The 19,123-nt window shown below is 42.6% G+C and overlaps 2 protein-coding genes across 7 annotated transcripts in view; one reads left to right on the top strand and one right to left on the bottom strand.

The window, feature by feature from the left end:
• The window catches only part of ARL3 (ADP ribosylation factor like GTPase 3), a 65,997-nt gene extending 55,947 nt beyond the window's left edge, over positions 1 to 10,050 (bottom strand). The window contains exon 1 of the mRNA XM_060241764.1: positions 9,878 to 10,050. Within this exon, the coding sequence (XP_060097747.1) occupies positions 9,878 to 9,880 (3 nt within the window). The 5' untranslated portion in view covers positions 9,881 to 10,050. The remainder of the gene's footprint in view (positions 1 to 9,877) is intronic.
• The window catches only part of SFXN2 (sideroflexin 2), a 172,916-nt gene that overhangs the window by 141,479 nt on the left and 12,314 nt on the right, over positions 1 to 19,123 (top strand). The window contains exons 1-6 of one of the 6 annotated variants that reach the window (XM_060241760.1): positions 10,105 to 10,184; positions 12,573 to 12,852; positions 12,933 to 13,097; positions 13,486 to 13,656; positions 16,654 to 16,752; positions 18,552 to 18,627. In XM_060241760.1, coding sequence (XP_060097743.1) covers positions 12,937 to 13,097; positions 13,486 to 13,656; positions 16,654 to 16,752; positions 18,552 to 18,627 — 507 coding nt within the window. In that variant the 5' untranslated portion in view covers positions 10,105 to 10,184; positions 12,573 to 12,852; positions 12,933 to 12,936. Of the gene's footprint in view, positions 1 to 9,670; positions 9,714 to 10,071; positions 10,332 to 12,572; positions 12,853 to 12,932; positions 13,098 to 13,485; positions 13,657 to 16,653; positions 16,753 to 18,551; positions 18,628 to 19,123 lie in introns of those variants that run through there. The other 5 variants (XM_060241757.1, XM_060241761.1, XM_060241762.1 and 2 more) reach the window with 5 other exon arrangements.

Here is a 19,123-nt window from a genome sequence, read left to right as displayed (position 1 = left end):
ATAGTTATGTGCAGTAATCCTGAATAAAAGAAACCTATTCAGCTACAATTCCATGCTATATTAATTTTCTAACAGTAGTCAATGCTACATAATTATTGAGAGACAGAACTGTATGCACATGTATAGATCAAGTACAAAGGATGCTTGACATAGGGTTAGGGCTAAGCACAGCAGTACACAAAGTAATCAATTTCTATATACTCTATTAGAGTGACCCATATAAGCAATGCCAGGGAAAGAACTGCCATACATGCTATTGGCTAGAAGCAGGGACAGCCTGCCAATCGCTAAACAGTAGAGAGTGAAATCCCATTAGAGGAGAGAAGCAAATATCTGCTGTTTAGCTGGATTAGCCATAAAGCTTCAATAATAAATTTAGAGTGTAAATCCAAAGAGATCTGCCTGTGGAGAACAGCAAATGTTTAGATGCTTCATGTGGCATTTATCTAAAGATCAAATACAGCTGTCTTCTCACATGGATTGCTTTAGTGGATCACTCCAATATTCACCATCCATTTTGTCCCACAAATGCCAATTTAAGTAGCCACTACGGTAAAACAGCATACAAGCAAGTGGCCGGTCACTGCACAGCTTTGCTCTGAGGTAACACCATTTTCTTCCCCCAGAATGTGGAACTAGGATAGGAAGAACATCACACTACTACAATTGACCACATCACAGATTGAGCTTAACATGGATGCGCCTTGCAGAGAAAAGCAGAAAAGGGGAGAATACAGAAAATTATTTTTCTTGAAACTGTCATTTCAAGAGATTGCAGAACTGGAGAAAGTTCAAAAAGGGGACAACTGCAAACCAGAGGGATGTTGGAACATTTGTCTTACAAACACAGTCTGTATCTATCTTATTAGGAATTAAAATAAATGGGGGACTTGATAAAGGCTTATAAAACTATGAGTTGGGAGAGATCAAAAGGATGAAAATATATTCATTTTTCCTTTTTAAAACACACTCTGGGGTGATGTTGCTTTAATAACATTTTCATGGCAGACTTTTTACGAGGTAGTTAGTCATTTACACTTTACCCCCAGCAAGCTGGGTACTCATTTTACGAACCTCAGAAGGATGGAAGGTTGAGTCAACCATGAGCTGACTATCTGAACCCAGCTTCTGCCAGGATCTAACTCAGGTCGTGAGCAGAGCTTGGACTGCAGTACTGCAGGTTTACCACTCTGCGCCACAGGGGTATTTTAGTGAGCTTTAAATCAAGATTACACATAGTAATAGCCCCAGCAAGGGACTATTAGAACTGTTAGAAAGTAGAACATCCATATTCAAAATTGGAATTTCTGCTTACCAAATGCAGGGCACAAAGAATGAGGGGATGGCGATTGGCATTGTGTCCCAGCTATAAGTTTCCCAATGGTACCTGGCCAGCCACTGTGTTGTTCAGTCACACAGTCGAGTCCAATTCTTTGCGACCTCATGGACAAAGTCACACCAGGCTCCTCCTGTCTTCTACCATTCTCTGAAGTCTGTTCAAATTCGTGTTTGTTACATCAGTAACATCATCTTTTGCTGTCCCTTTCTTCTTTTGCCTTTCCTTGCATCAGGATCTTCTCCAGGGAGTGCTCCTTTCTCATTCAGTGGCCAAAGTATTTGAGCTTCAGCTTCAGCATCTGACCTTCCAGGGAACAGTCTGGGTTGATTTCCCTTAAGACTAACTGATTTGATCTTCTTGCAATCCAAGCGACTCTCAAGAGTCTTCTCCAGCACCACAGCTCAAAAGCATCTGTTCTTCTGTGCTCAGCCCTCCTTATGGTCCAGCTCTCACAGCCATACATTACTACTGGGAATACCATCACTTTGACTATACGGACTTTTGTTGGCAGGGTGATGTCTCTACTTTATTGTACTGTCCAGCTTCGCCATAGCTGTCCTCCCAAGGAGCAAACGTCTTTTAATTTCATGGCTACAGTCACCATCTGCAGTGACCTTGGACCCCAGAAATGTGAAGTCTGTCACTACTTCCATGTCTTCCCCTTCTATTTGCCAAGGTGTGAATGGGCCAGATGCCATGATCTTAGTTTTTTTGATGTTGAGTTTCAAGCCTACTTTTGTGCTCTCCTCTTTCACCCTCAACAAAAGGTTTTTTAGGTCCTCCTCTCTTTCTGCCATTAGAGTAGTGTCATCTGCATATCTTAGGTTGTTGATGTTTTTCCCGGCAATCTTAATTCTGGCTTCTGCTTCATCCAGGTCAGCATTCCGCATGATGTACTCTGCTTATAAATTAAATAAGCAGGGTGACAATATACATCCTTGTCGAACTTTTCTTATTCTAAACCAATGATTCCATATCCTGATCTGACCGTTGCTTCTCAGGAGACATGTGATGTGGTCTAGTACTCCCATCTCTTTAAGGACTTGCCACAGTTTGTTGTGATCCACACAATCAAAAGGTTTTAGCATAGTCAATAAAGCAGAAATAGACGTTTTCTGATACTCCCGTGTTTTCTACATAATCCACTGAATGTTGGCAATTTGATCTCTAGTTCCTCTACCTCTCCAAAACCCAGCTTGAACTTCTGGTAGTTCCCGATCTACATACTGCTGAAGCCTATTTTGTAGGATCTTTAACATGACCTTGCTGGCATGTGAAATGAGTGCAATGGTACGATAGTTTGAACATTCTTTGGCATTACCCTTCTTTGGGATTGGAATATAAACCGATCCTGTGGCCACTGTTGTGTTTTCCAAATTTGTTGACATAATGTGTGCATCACTTTAACAGCATCATCTTTTAGGACTTTAAATAGCTTAACTGGGATACTGTCATCTCCGCTCGCTTTGTTGTTAGTAATGCTTTCTAAAGCCCATTTGACTTCACTCTCCAGGATGTCTGGCTCAGGGTCATTGATTTCATTGTCATGGTTGTCCGGGACACTGAGATCCTTCTTGTATAATTCTTCTGTGTATTCTTGCCACCTCTTCCTGATCTCTTCTGCTTCTGTTAGGTCCCTACCATTTTTGTCCTTTATCATGGCCATCTTTGCATGAAACATTCCCTTGATTTCTCCAATTTTCTTGAAGAGCTCTCTTGTCCTTCCCATTCTGTTATTTTCCTCTATTGCTTTACATTGTTTCTTCAGGAAGGCCTCCTTATCTCTCCTTGCTGTTCTCTGGAAATCTGCATTCAGTTTGGTGAATCTTTCCTTTTCACCTTTGCCTTTCATTTTCCTTCTTTCCTTAGTTATTTGCAAAGCCTCATCAGACAGCCACTTTGCTTTCTTGCATTTCTTTTTCTTTGGGATGGTGCTGATTGCTGCCTTCTGTACAATATCATGAACCTCCATCCATAGTTCTTCAGGCACTCTGTTTATCAACTCTAGTTCCTTAAACCTATTCTTCACCTCCACTGTATATTCATAAGAGATGTGATCAAGGTCAAACCTGAATGGCCTAATGGCTTCCCCAGTTTTCTTCAGTTTAAGCCTGAATTTTGCGATGAGTAGCTCATGATCTGAGCCGTAGTCAGCTCCAGGTCTTGTTTTTGCTGACTGTAAGGAGCTTCTCCACCTTTGACTGCAGAGTATATAATCAATCTGATTTCTGTGTTGCCCATCAGGTGATGTCCACGTGTAGAGTAGCCTTTTAGGTTGTTGGAAGAGGGTGTTCGCTATGACCAGCTTGTTCTCTTGACAAAACTCTATTAGCCTTTGCCCGGCTTCATTTTGTTCTTCAAGGCCAAACTTGTCAGTTGTTCCAGTCACCTTTTGACTTCCTACTTTGGCATTCCAGTCCCCTATGATGAGGAGGATATCATTTTGTATGTGTCAGTTCTAGAAGGTGTTGTAGATCTTCATAAAACCGGTCCACTTCAGCCTCTTCTGCACCAGTGGTTCGGGCATAGATGTTGATTACTCTGCTAATGAATGGTTTGCCTTGGATACGGACCAAGATCTTACTGTCATTTTTGAGATTGTATTCCATTACTGCCTTCCTCACTCTCTTGTTAACTATAAAGGCCACACCATTTCTTCTACGGGACTCTTGGCCACAATAATAGATGTAGTGATACTCTGAGTTAAATTCACCCATTCCCGTCCATTTTAGTTCACTGATTCCCAAGATGTCGATGTTCAATCTTGCCATCTCTTGCCGACACAGGGATTCAAGGGTTGGCCCTACAATGGCTTTCTTCTTTCCTTGATGGTCGGGGACAAAGGGTGGCGATTGGGGGTGAACTGTCCTGGAGACACACAGTTGATTGCAGGGTGCCTCAGGGGGTGGTTCTTTCCCCGATGTTGTTTAACATCTACAGGCGCCCCCTTGCCCAGATTGCCCGGAGGTATGATTGGGTCGTCACCAGTATGCTGATGACACCCAGCTCTATCTACTGATGGACGGCCAGCCTGACTATGTCCCAGAAAATCTGGACCTGGCATTGCAAGCCATGGCTGGATGGCTCAGGCTGAGTAGATTGAAACTAAATCCAGCGAAGACAGAGGTCCTTTGCTTGGGTCGGTGTGGTCCGGGAAGGTAAGTTCCCCTACCGGTCTTTGATGGTGCGCCACTGATAGTGGCGTGCAGGGTCAGGAGCTTGGGGGTACTACTGGAGCCTGCCCTGATAATGGAGGCCCAGATAGCAGCCACTGCTAAGTCCACATTTTTCATCTTAGGCCGGCGAGGCAGTTGGCCCCTTTCCTGGAACACGGCGACCTGGCAACAGTGATCCATGCAATGATCACCTCAAGGTTGGACTACTGTAATGCCCTCTACATGGAGCTGCCCCTCTGCCGATCCTGGAAGTAGCAGCTAGTGCAGAATGCTGCTGCCCGGCTGTTATTAGAGCTTCCCTAGGTGGGAGCACATTCAGCCGGGGCTCCGGGGACTACACTGGCTGCCAATAATATACCGGGTTCGTTACAAGGTGCTGGTTATTACCTTTAAAGCCCTATATGACCTAGGACCTACCTACCTTAGGGACCATCTCTCCCCACATGTTCCCCAGAAAGTACTCAGATCTGGTTCCTGAAATCTGCTAGTAATCCCTGGGCCGAAGGAGGCCCGTCTGAAGTCAACCAGGGATAGGGCCTTTTCAATCACAGCCCCCTGCTGGTGGAACCAGCTACTGGAGGAGGTGAGGGCCTTGTGGAACCTTGGGCAGTTCCGGTTGGCATATAACTAACTGGTATTTAAAAACTGAGAAGGAAGGCTGTGAGAATAGCACTGAACTGTCAGACTGTTTGTTCTTGTTTCACTATTTTAACTACTGTAAATTATTGTGTATGCATTTTAATATTTATTAATCTTATTGTTCTAGATGTTATGTTGTAAGCCGCCCTGAGCCTGCCTTGGTGGGGAGAGTGGGATATAAATCGAATAAATAAATAAATAATAAATTTGACCTCACCTAGCTTACCTTGATTCATAGATCTTACATTCCACATTCCGATGCAGTATTGTTCTTTGCAGCATCAGACTGTTCTTTCACCATCAGACACATCCATAGCTGAGCGTCCTTTCGGCTTTGGCCCAGCCGCTTCACTCTTTCTGTAGTGGCCAGCCACTACAGGAGGCCAATTGCTAAAGACTAATTGGATGTCTGGTCTGGTCCCAGAAGGTGATCCTTATATTTTTATGCAACTTTGACATGATATGAATGCAAATGACTTTTTGCAACATCTGTCAGAGACAGTTTTGACAGCTAATGGTCCATTGTGCAATTAGTTAAACAGGTTGTGGGAGGATGGATGTGTGCAGCAAAGTGTCCTGACCTCAGACAACTAGCTGATGCCCTGAAGCACAATATTTGGTTATCCTGCTCCTTCATCTTATATTAAGGCATAGCTAAATACAATTCAGGTTCTCACTGCATCACAGTCATAATTGTACATAAACAAGCTCCAAACAGCAGTGAATGCTAATAATTCGTGTAGTGTCACAAACAGTTTGGTCAAAATACCAATCAAATTCAGGAACTCCACCATTTACTGAATCCCAGTTTAACAGGCATAAGTAATCCTTGTGCCCTGCTCCCCAATCAGCAGCCTTAAATGTCCAAATGTTTTCAATAACATGAAATATCTCTTCTAGAACATTGTAACTAAGGAAGGATATAGAAACTATGAATAACGATTATGAAATATTCCTTCTTAGGCCACTAAGGGACTTGAGACAGTTCAGACTGAGCACAGACTGTTCACTATTCAATTTTCATTCAAAGCTCTTTGGTAAGCTTCTCAAATAGGGATACCAGCTGTTTATCTCATTACATATACTAACCCATCTTCCACTATATTTTAATGTATTATTTTTTCTAATGGCAAACTAGAATTATGTTTATATGTGTGTTACATGTTTAAATCAAACTTCTGAGAAACCTATGCCCTCATTTTATCCCAGAGCTAACATTACAACAGACTCTCATTTCTTGCACTTCACATCCAGGATACTTAATGGACATCAATCTGCTATTCCCACTTAATTACCTTTTGTTGTTGTTTCAGCCCAGTTACCATAAACCGACAAACACCAGACCCAAACTTGTGACTCTTTTAATTTGCTAAAAAACATTTCCATGACTCTATATACTAACACATTGCCCACTTTCTCTATATTTAGGACTGCTTGCCAGTCCACACTATTGTCTGATGAAGTGTGCTTCTAACACACAAAAGCTTACATTCTGAATAAAACTTTGTTGGTTTTTAAGGTGCAACTTGACTCTTGCTTTGTTCTACTGCTTCAGACCAACACAGCTGCCCACCTGGATCTATCTTTGGTAAGACTGATATTGATGCATGAGTCTCACTTTCTCACACATATTTTTCTAGTTCCATTGCTTATGGAGTTTGGTAAAAACATAGCTGTTGTATTTTTGTCTATCGTAAGACTGCTAAAAGTACAGAAAGCTCTACCAGGAAAAAATGGCTACTTATGTTCTTTGCCTGCTGATACAAAGCCCAATACAGCACTCTTTTTGTATGCTTTGACTTGCAATGCAATTGGTAGCATAGTAGTTAGAACCCACCCCAAAGAAATGGGACAATTCATATCTCATTGTTTCATTCTAAAAGTACAATTCTATGCATATTTACTGAGAAGCATGTCTCACAGAGTTCAATGATTCTTACTCTACTGAATGAGATACATGGGCATCGTATCACCTTCAGACTTACTATTAAAAATCTAGTCTATGTTGCAGAGCTGAAAACATAATGAATGATATTGCTTCCCAAATGAGACCCAATGATAAATTCACTCTTCCCACTTTTAAACAACCCTTTTTAAATAAAAGCTACAAACATTTCCAGCCTGCCTTCCCAGGTATACAAGTTTAAATCTTTTTGTGGCACATCAGCAGTCTTTTTAAAAAGGAATAGTGCTTCACCCAATTTACAAAAACTCACCTGGAAGCAGGCAAATGACTATATAAAGGTAAAGGTAATCCCCTGTGCAAGCACCAGTTGTTTCCAACTCTGGGGTGACATTGCATCACAAATGTTTTCACGGCAGACTTTTTTATGGGGTGGTTTGCCATTGCCTTCCCCAATCATATACTCTTTCCCCCCAGCAAGCTGGGTACTCATTTTACCGACCTTGGAAGGACAGAAGGCTGAGTCAACCTTGAGCCGGTTACCTGAACCCAGAGTCTGCCGGGATCGAACTCAGGTCATGAGCAGAGTTTAGGACTGCAGTACTGCAGCTTTACCATTTTGTGCCACAGGGCTGCAAGTGACTATATATAACCTGCTTTAGCCACTTCTTTAAAAATCCCCCTCATCAATGTGATGAAGCACAGGAATTTGGATCCCTCAGAACCTAGAGTTGTTGGGGGGGGGGTGAATAAAACATTTTCCATTGTACTCACATAGCATGTATGTATAATATACAAGTGGGGGTGTATAAAACATATTCCATTGTACCCGTATAGCACGTATGTATAATATAGAGGTGGCGTATGCATGCACCCAACTACAACCCACACAGAAAAAAAAACAACCCACCCAGAAAATCAAGACAATTAGAACTTAAAGCAAAAGCAAAGCTTTGTAGAAGTCTAGCAGAAATAAAGATCATTTTAATATCCACTGCACCCCAAGCTGACTACTGCATAACTCAATGTTCACACTTAACGCAATGATAAATAAAAATTAGCATCATGCAGGGTAATAGTTAATGAAGCGTTTTTCCACCTTGCCTCTGCACTAGCTCTGATTATTCATACACTAGCAAAAGCACTGTCAGTACAATGAAGGACAAGCATAATCCAACTCAAATTTCCCTTCATCTCCTCTTCTTCTGATCTCTCTGCTTTTCCTGCCTCTCTTGATGTCACTGGTTAATATGACAGCAGATTTGTACAGACAGGGAGCTCATGGCCCTTTGGCTGCTATTGGCCTAGCTAACAAATACCTTAGAAAAGCAAACTTGCCCAGACTTTAGACTCTCAAATTTTAATGCTAAAAGTTTGTGCACCCTGCATGGAATGAATCTCAGATGTGGCAGCATATTACAGCATTTTGAGTGACCCCTTACTGATGGATATTGGCTGAGTGGCCACAGAGTCTTTCTCTCTAATAGTTCAGAGCAGGGGTGGCCAACGGTAGCTCTCCAGATTTTTTTTTGCCTTCAACTCCCATCAGCCCCAGTCATTGGCCATGCTGGCTGGGGCTGATGGGAGTTGTAGGCAAAAAAACATTGGGAGAGCTACCGTTGGCCACCCCTGATTCAGAGGATAGCCATGTTGATCTGCAGTAGACCAGCTAGATTCTGCTCCAGTAACATCCTCGAGGCCAACAAGATTTTTTGGGGATGAGCTTTCGCAAGTCAAAGCTGATCTGACAAAAAGAGCTCTGATTCTTCAAAGTTCACATAAAACCACACACACACCAAATCTTGTTGGTCTCTAGGTGCTACTGGACTGGCAACTCTGACCAATTTCAGAGAAAGACTGCAGTTACTCAGCCAGTTATCTATCATCAAGGCATCACTGTACTGGAATCTGCTCTTTCTCTGGAATGGCACAGATAACACTTGCTGCTTATCATGTTGGAGGAGGAAATGCAATTAAAAGTAGCAAATTTGGAAAAACTGGAATCAGAAAATGTTGCAATGTGTCCATATTTAATGTAAGCAAGATACATTTTACACCTTCTTGACAGTATCTATGAAAAATCCTGGACTTCTTCCAGTGCAATTCTAAATAGGGTTGCACCATTCTAACTCTGACTTGAATGGAGTTAGAAGGGTATAACTCCGCTTTGGACTGCACTGTTCATATTCTGCTTCCAGGATAGGTCACTTCAGTGCTAGGGCCCTCCACGCCACCATGCTCCTTTCTCACAAGGCTATAGTACAATTCTATGTATGCTTGTTTGGAAAGTGTTCAAGGGGGATTACTCCTAAGCAACTAGACAAAGGACAGCAGCCTTAGCCACTTTGCTCAGGACCTCACCCTGCCATATGTCCCTGAATATATGCCCTTAATGCCTTGAATAGGAACACTCCTACATAAGATTATCTTTGAACCCTACAGGAGAAATGTGTCATAGTTTGTCTTAAATACATTAGTTTTTTGTCTAAATACCGATCCTCTTGATTTCAGAATCTCACAGCTCTTTAAAACATAATCTCAGATTTTCAAACACGAATATAATCTCAGTGTTCCTTTTTCAGAATCTTTTGTGTGGCACTGGCAATCCCCACCTTCTCTCAACGTCCGTCATTCGGTGAGGTTCTCTCAACACCTGGTATGCTGCTTCCCCTGTCCTAAATCAGACCCATTCAACCTCTCCTCAGCCCACCCCTATGTCAAAACGAATCGCCTCCGCGCCGATCCACAAGAAGGGGGGCGACGCTTCGCTTCGCTTCCCTCCCCCTAGGCCCCCCCACCCCCTCCCAGTCCGGCACTCACCATCCTCTACGCGGCTCTCGGTTACCATGGGCAACTGCGTCATGCGCACGCACACAAGCCCTCACTCTACGTAAAGCGTCATTCCCGAGTACGTTTGCTCAAGCGAAGGTAGGAGCCGGTGCAGAAAGCCCCACCTCTTAGTTTGCGCATGCGGACTGTCACTTTGAAAGTAGGGCCGTCGATGGAGCTAGTCGGCTTCTTATTGGCCAAGAAGGGCCACGCGTCCCAGACAGGAGGTGGGGCAGGGCGGTCATATCCATGTGCGCTGCCGGGGTTTGTGTGCTGAATTGTGTTGCGAGAACCGGAGGTATGAGTTGTATTGGGAAGAGGAGAGCCATCACGAAGTGTTAGAGGATTAGTGAGGGCTTACTGCAGAACAAGCCCCAGGACCTGTGCACTTGAATGAATGTGTCCCAGAAGGCGGGAAAGGAGTGCAGGGCTCTAGGAAGGACAGGTTAGTGAGATGTGGCAAAGGGAAAAAGTGCTGGCTTTGCAAAAGGCTAAGGCGCTGTTGAAAGTGCACGGCAGGTTCAGAGGTATTTTTGATTATCTGGGAATGCCCGGGGTGGGGGTAGGGGGTTGAAATTGGTTCCCAGATCCTCGTTCTGATCCTCAAACGTTCTTTTAGCAGACTGATTAAAGAGCCGAGATTTATACGTCCCCGTAAACCAATATAGCAATCGGGCTGCTCTGAATTATGCAAACCCATGACCAGGTGCAGCTAGGGTCCACGAACCCTCTTTGTCGTTATTGCCTCAGGCGTTTGAACCCCGTTAGGTAGTGAAACTTTTCCAAAGTATTTTGAAAGCTGGTGGGGCTGTTGTTTAGTCTTATCCTCTGTAGAGTAGGAATGAGTTACAAAGTCAACGGAACGGAAGAGGCTGCAGTGAAATTAGGCACAGGATATGTGAAAAATCTTCTGTAGTTGCTTTGAGAGCAGATTGAGGTCTTGGGTGGAGAGTATAGCTGCATGAAACTGTCTTTGTGGTTAGACCAAAGGTTCACTATTATGGCTTAAGCAGTGGCCTGCCATATGCTTCAAGGAACCTCCTTGACAAGAACCAATGGACTTAAATTAAATCAGAAGAGTTTTCAACTAAACATTAGGAAGAACTTCCTGACAGATTGGTTCCTTAGCTGGGACAGGCTTCCTTGGGAAGTGGTGGGCTCTCCTTTTTTTGGGGGGGGGGGGTTAAACAAAGGCTAGATGGCTATCTGACAGCAATGCTGATTATGTGAATTTAGGCAGATTGCGAGAAGGAGGGCAGGATGGGTTGCATTAGTGTTTAGTTCTTGTAGTCCTTTCTTACATGCACAGGGACTGCTGTTCACCACTATAGAGTCAGGCAGCAATTTTTCTCCAGGCCAGTTTGGCCAGCAATCCTGGAGGGTGTGTGTGTGTGTTTTGCCATCTTCTGGGCATGGAGCAGGTGTCACTGGAGGTGTGGGGGTTGGTATTTGTGAGTTTCCTGCATTGTGTAGGAGGTTGACGTACTGCTACAGCACCAACCCCAAATCAGACTTTTCCCTGAAGCAACTGTGGCCAGATCTGCCTGTCCCGCATTGGTCTTGTCAGCCACCAGCGAGCCTGCAGCAGACGTGGACTACTGCACCTTTCTTAAATCTTCGTTCGCGAAGTCAAGCCGAGAGAGTAGGAGGTTGGACTAGATGATCCTGGAGGTCATTTCCAACTCTATGATCCTGTAATTCCTAAGCAAATGATAGATACACACCCAAGCTTGTTAGATCTTGGAAGCTAAGCAGGGTCAATTGTGGTTAGTACTTGAATGAGAGACTGTCCTTGAAATACCCAGTCGAGAGGACAGACACAGGCTTTCAGCCACTTCTCTGAATATCCTCCAGACCCCCAATAGGGGTCACCAGAGGTCAACATGACTTCCCAGTTCAAATACAGACACACACACACATTCCACTAAAATACACAAAAAATACAACCCCCGTCACTCACTAGTAGTTTCCCCCCTTAAAACAACACCTCCTTTCAGCCATGTTCATGTAGCTTCAAACCACAATTTGACATTATGCCTGAACTAATCTACTGGCTTCCTATTCCTGCCTTGATGTTTCACCCAGGATCTTAGATTCTCATGTGGCTTAAATATTTCTAGCTGAGAGTGAGGTTTCAGTTAAAAAAAACTGAAATAAACTTGGGTTCCTTTCCACATTCTTGACCTTACTGTTGCTTTATTATTAACTTGCAAGTCATTAAAAAAAAAGACCTAGCACTTTTTACCCTGTCTTCTCTGTCCCTTCCTTGCATTCTCTGTGACCAGTAGATTTATCAGTGATGCTTTAATGAATACTTGCTAAGGACATTAACTATTGGAAAATTATTTGTGCAAAGTGTTGGTTGTTGATGGTCAGTCCTATGATGCATTAATACTAAGTAGGGCTGTTATTGAAGTTAAAAGAATGTTTGAGTTACATTTCTTTAGGATATGATAGCAGTTGTCTTGGGAGAAGCAGCACTGTAGATTCTCTCTGTTCTGAGTATGTAATACATGTGACAGCAGGACAATAATTGCTGTCCATTGAGTTAATAACATTTTACTGTGACTGAACATTCACTTTGAGATCCTGTTCATACCAAACTTCATGCAAGCTAGCAAGATGACTTTAAGGATGGAATAAGCAGAATTTTCAACTGCTTATGACTACTTGCTTATGTTGCCAGTCTGCCGAGACGACCTTCCATTCTACAATCAAGAACAGGCCTTGGATTGCTATCTAAGCTTGCATCTTGTATGAGCTCTCTACTTGTCATTTTCCTTGAGGATCCAGTCTTGCACTTTCCACAGCCTCTGCTCAGCCCTGTCCAGCCAGCAAAGACTAAAATAATTTCCCTGTAACAGGTGGGTTGGTGGGCAGGATGGTTGGGGAGAAAGACTGATAGATCAGCAAGGCAAGGATTAAGTACATCATTTTTTTCCTGTGTGTCTTCTACCCATTTCCAGGTAAGTACCTGGCAACCATAATCCTTTGCTTAGTGCATTACAGAGCTGCTGTGCTGACCTGTACATTGTCCCTTCTGCAGTAAAATGGCAGCCAGTCTTACCATGTTCAACATTGATGCCCCTCGCTGGGACCAGAACACCTTCATGGGGCGCCTGAAGCACTTTTTCAACATCACAGACCCAAGGACACTGCTGGTGTCAGAGCATGAACTGGACAGAGCAAAGACATTGGTGGAGAACTGCAGGTAGACAGTGGTAACATAAATATTTTGGGTTATGTACTCTTGGACTGTAGGCTTGATCCACATTCATTAACAAAATCGGTGTAAGACAAAAATCTTTTGCTCCTATGTGTGTTGCAGGGGGTAAAAATACTTGTGACATCCTGATGTGGAGAAAAGGTTTCTCTATCTTGCCCTAGTTCTTTAAAAAGATACTGAGTATTATGGAATCTTGGATCAAGGAACATTAAAATGCAGTGGAGGGATGCAGAATAAGGCAGGGATTCTCAGTGATCTGTAAAGAATTTGGAAACTTAAGATTTTTTGCTCTGTAGATGTGTTTGCTCCTGTTGCAGTGGCTCCCAGTTCTCCAGTGTGTAACTTGCAAGGACTTCTTATTTCCTGCTTGTAGGGCAGGCACAGTGCCCCCAGGAACCAGACAGGAGCAGCTGTTCTACGCCAAGAAGCTTTATGACTCTGCTTTCCACCCTGACTCTGGGGAGAAGATGAATTTGATAGGGAGGATGTCATTTCAAGTTCCTGGAGGGATGGCTATCACTGGCTTCATGCTACAATTTTACAGGTGTGAACGGGTAATTTTGTTGGGCTTCTGATTGTCTTTCTTTCTGCCCCCCCCCCTTCCTTTTCCTGTAGCTCTCTCAGCTTTGCCAGCCTGACAGCCAGGGTTTTGTCAAGGTCCAAGTTTATTTCTCTTAAGGTGTTATCTTTATCTGAACCTAAGTTTTACATTCTCCATCATTTCTCCTGCAGTACAGTGTTTTTGATTTTGTGCTGCTTGTTTGTTCTCTTGGGTTTCTTGCAGTAGTGGTTAATGGCCACTGAAAACCTCTGTGGTACTTTTTCTGCATTAACCATAAAAGCTTCTTCAGGCAGTTAATCTTTAATACTGTTTGCAGCTGTTCTCTTAAAAAACAAACCAACCACAGCCTTTAGTACTAACACTTGTGACTATCCAGGGATACTTACAAAAGAGAAGTAAACCCCAAGGTAATTTGCATTCTGCAACCTGTATAAATTATGTAAATTAACTTAAATATCACTTTGTTGTTCTACAAGGAACTATGCAAGGTATTGAGGTAAAGCCTCCTCACCACTCCTTGTTTTCTTCCCTCTTCTTCCCCCCTGTTTAGAGAGTTTCCTTGATGTTGTCTGTTTTGGAATCTGTGAGGTCTAGGAACTTGCTGTTTAAAAATCATGACTGCAGAATCTAAATGGTACAATCTACATCAGCAGACAAATAAAAATCAATCTGACAATACCTGGAGACTTGAGGCTGCAGTTTGCTACAGGTCTGATTAGAACCATGTAAAGTCTCAGGAGAACCAACCAAGAGATTCAGGCTGTTTTGGAGACCCGCAACGATTAGTCTAAAAGTCACTGCTAGAATTCAAAATCTGAGCCTATTGACCTGATGTCCTGCAGCAATTATGTCCAGGAGTCAGGCTAAGATGGTCTTGTGACAGTGGGCCTTTTTCTCTTTTGTTTACCATTTCACAGACCAGATCAGATTCTTAGCCAGTTAAGAGCCCTGTCATTAGAAAAAAGCAGAGAAATCTGGGATCCCACTCACTCACTCACGGAAAACCAGACATTTCTAGTCTTCCCTCAGTCACAGTCCATGCTGGTGCCTGCCATTTATGTAAGAGGATTTTCAGTTGTCTTAAAGTGTTATCTACTAGACATGTAACAATTTTAAAGTGCAATTGGTGCTATTACACCATATGAAAGACAGATTTAAGACTTAACTATGTGGTACTTTTAATCGCATGCAGATGCAGCCATCTCTAACAATTCTAATGTTGCCATGTTTCCACAACTGTTGGAAAATCTGGAGAAGTAGGAGGCATAAAAATGTTCAGCTTAACTCTTGCAGTCTTGTGGCTAAGATGGTTCTCCATATAGTTAGAGTACTACTTGGTAAATGTGTCAATGACTGCCATGCAGTTAATCACTCACTTGATTCTGTCTTTAGGAACTTTACATTGGTAAATAAGGTCAGGTCTGTGCTCATAGCTCCTTCACAATGTACCATTTGGCTGAGCTTTTAGTCGAATTACTCTTGATTAATGTCTCGGCCTAACATTTGCCAAGGAAGGGAGCTGGTGGTGTTGTTTGGCTAGCTCCAAGTCTAAATGTTTTGTTATTAACTAATTTGGCTTTTATTTAAAAGGAATTATATTTGGGGATGGGTCTTAATGTCAGTAGCTCTAAAACTTGTAATGCATCTGTTTTTTAAAAAGTTCACTGCAGTCTTCTTTTCTCAAAGTAATTTCTGTGAGATTAGTACATGCTGATGTAGTATGTCAGTTATCTGTGATTCAGTTAGACAGCATAATAGCTGCTTTGAGGCTAACTCTTGGGTTGCTGTAGAGTAGGGCTAACTTGCCAGGAAAAGGGACTCAGGAAAAGATCACCCAAATATCTGCTGTAGGCTTTTTTTCAAGGAGCATTTATTTTATAGGATCTTTCTCTTTGCTGCTTACCTGAGAGCAGTATTCCCACTAAGGCTGCAGAGTCTTGTGAGCAAAAATTCTACTTTGTGAGCTACTGGTATTAAAGTTGGGAGCTACTGGCATTAAAGATGTGAACTACTGCATATATTATTGTGCTCTGGAGCCATTTTTCCTGAGCTAAGACAAAAATGTGTGAGCTGGAGGCTAAAAATCTGTGAACTAGCTCATACTAACTCAGCTTAGAGGGAATACTGCCTGAGAGCTTCGTTTCTGGTGCTCTTCATAGTCCATGTTCTGTTTCTAGAACAGAGCACAACTTGGTAATGGGGGGGGGGGGATAGCTCAAGATATTTTTCATTACTCAGAAGTAACTCTCCTTTTAAAAATTGTTTAGTGATCCCTGCTCTGGAGTTCAGGTAATGTAATTAAGTTGTATTGGCCAAGCATCTGTCTAAATAAGGCCTGAATGTTTCTGTTCAAAGGTAGAAAATAACATCCTGGAAAACTGGGTTTTTTCCCAAAAAGTGAGGTTCCTAAGAGAGGTGGAAATGGGTGTCTAGGTAGTTTAAATTTTGCATCCAGAAGTTCTTTTAGTGTTGTCAAGGTACGCAGGCAACTCTGAATGTTCAATTAAACAATCTGTACCCATTGAGCAATGTATGATGAGTTCATTGAAACAGATACAGCCTTTTTTTTTACCAGACAGAATGTGGCAAGTGAAGAGAAAATCTAGATTAAACAATCTGTATCTATTGTTCAAATGAAGAATGCACGATGAGTTCATGAAAACAGATACAGCCTTTTTACTTACCGGACAGAATGTTGTGGGTAAAGAGAAAATCTAGATAAATTATTTGGTTTATTCAAAATAAAGATTGATATTTGATTATGGTGCGTGATTGGCTGTTAATATGGATTTAGTATAATGGAAGTCTGTAATATGAATTTTAGTATAATGGAAATCATTTAAGAAAAGACAATTTCTGATAAGGGTGAACTTCTTGAGACAGAAATAAGGGTGTGCCTTCTTTGGCTGTTTCAGTGTATGCATATATCTATTCTGGTTTCTGGGTGTTTGTTTTTTTAACCTCTTTCTTTACCTCTAGGACAGTTCCAGCTGTTGTTTTCTGGCAGTGGGTGAATCAGTCCTTCAATGCCATTGTGAATTACACCAACCGGAATGCTGCCAGCCCTATCTCTGTAAAGTGAGTACCTGGACAAAGTTATGTGATGGCATGCTCTTTCTGCATATGTTTCCCTGTGTGTTGCTTTCTGGGCCTTGCTTTAGTTGGAATGTGTTCTATGACTCTGGAAAAAAAACTGTCTTGGGAATTCCTCAGGCAGATTAGATAATACAAGCAGGGGTCTTGCATGGACTTGTGGGGAACACCTCATTTCCCCTCCTCCACTGTTTAAGGCCCTTCACGGTCAGGGACCTACATGCCTTCAGGACTGTCTCTCTCAGATGCCTCCAGGAGAGTGTTGCTCTCAGGGAATAAGAACTTACTGGAGGCCCCTGGCCTGAGAGACATCTGGCTGTCCTCAGCTAGGGCCAGGGCTTTTTTGGCCCTAGCCCCTGCCTGGTGGAACTCTCTGCCAAAGAACATCCATGCCCTGTGGGATTTCCTTCCTATTCGCAGGGCATGTAAGGCAGAGATGTTCTGCCAGGCATTTAGTTGAAGACAGCAATTGGACAGTATACAGGCAGTTTCCCCCACCCTCTGAAATATCCCCAGGAGGTTCAGGAACTGTAACTTTTTTTGCCATTTTGTAATGGGACCTGCTTTTATCTGTACTTGGCTTTAACTTAAATCATGTACTGTGTGGTGTTGGTGTTGTTGTAAGCCACCCTGAGCCCTGTTTGCAGGGAAGGGTAGCCAATAAATCAAATAAATAAATAAAATATTTCTTCTTAAACTTCCCTGAAAGCCCCCATAGCATCTTCTTTTTTGCTTGCTTTTCTCCTTCCCCCCCACCCACCAGCTACCCTACTTTTATCTTGCCATTCAATTTCAGCAGTACTTATTCTTTGTTTACTTTATTTATATCCTGCCTTTCTCCATGGTTCCAATTTCTGGATTTAAGTACCCACAGATCTGGCCATGTTGAAACTTGGAAATATTAATGGAGAAATCCCATACATCCATATGACATTCTAGTTGGTTGTGTAGCACTTCTTAGGCTGTTTTCTGTAAGTAGAACATATCAGTAATGTCTGAGACAGAATCCAGATAGATGCAGTCCCAGCTGTCTTACCACTGAATAAACACGATTTACTTGTTCACTTTTAAGAAGAAGAAGATCGCAAATTTATACCCCACCCTTCTCTCTGCATCAGAGTCGCAGAGCAGCTTACAATCTCCTTTATCTCCTTCCCCCACAACAGACACCCTATGAGGTGGGCGTGGCTGAGAGGGCTCTCACAGCAGCTGCCCTTTTAAGGACAACTCCTGCAATAGCTGTGGCTAACCCAAGGCCATTCCAGCAGCTGCAAGTGAAGGAGGGGGAATCAAACCCGGTTCTCCCAGATAAGAGTCCGCACACTTAACCACTACACCAAACAGACTCTTTAAGTCACTACACTAGTGATATATGAGGTAATTTGAGTTGTGGGTGATAAAAATTCCCCTTAGGTGTTTGTAAAAATTGTACTACTTCTAGTGAAGAGGGTTCATTTTGAAGATGCCATTTCCAAGTGTTTAAATTAGAAAAAGAGGTATGCAAGCCTAGTAGGATTTCCTATATAATCCTTTAAGTATCAGTTCTTACGTGGTCCCTGTATCAGTTGTTCACACCATATCTAGGGATTTCAGGCAGAGGCTCCTGACTCTCAAGATCTTTTTTAAAATAAAAAAAGAAAAGTCTTAGAAGTTATAATAATGAGCAAGTGGGTGCATTTGCTACAAAAATCGCAGGGGCATATCATCTGATCTGACATTGCTTATTGATGGACTGCTGAATTACCATCTGTTAATAAGAATTCACTCCCTCTGAATGATTACAGGCAAATTGGAGTTGCTTATGTCACTGCTACCAGCACTGCCTTGGCAACCGCCGTGGGGCTCAACCTCTACACTAAGGTACTGTCATAAAATGTGTTTTTTATCCACAAGGGGGCAGCAGGACTGAGGACAAAGCAGGTGACTGGGCATCTCTTTCTCCCTTTGATGTTAGAAGGGTGAATGTCTGCTTCATATGACAAACCAGCCCTGGGACCTGGAGAAGGAGGATACTTGAAGTATCCTTGTACTTTTTATGGCTTCAGCTGATGCACAGCATTAAGCAACTAAAGAGACCCTACACATTCCTGTAGAATAAGTTTTCTTTTGGAAAGTAGGGAAGAGAAATCTTGTACTTTGGAATATCAGTTCATATTACACAAGGTAATAGGAATGTGAAACAACAGAATAACTTAGTATAAGGAGAAAGCAAGATAATGGTAGATTATACCTGCAGCTGCCAGAGCACTTACCAACTTTCCAGGTGCCCACCAAGTAAGGGCTTTTGTTTGGTAAGGCTTCTGGTTAGTTGTACAGGTTTTTTAAAAAAATGTTGCTGCAGCAGCTGCTACTACAG

This window comes from Heteronotia binoei, chromosome 6 (assembly GCF_032191835.1).
Source record: "Heteronotia binoei isolate CCM8104 ecotype False Entrance Well chromosome 6, APGP_CSIRO_Hbin_v1, whole genome shotgun sequence".
Lineage (NCBI taxonomy): Eukaryota > Metazoa > Chordata > Lepidosauria > Squamata > Gekkonidae > Heteronotia > Heteronotia binoei.
This window is presented reverse-complemented; position numbering and strand designations above follow the sequence as displayed.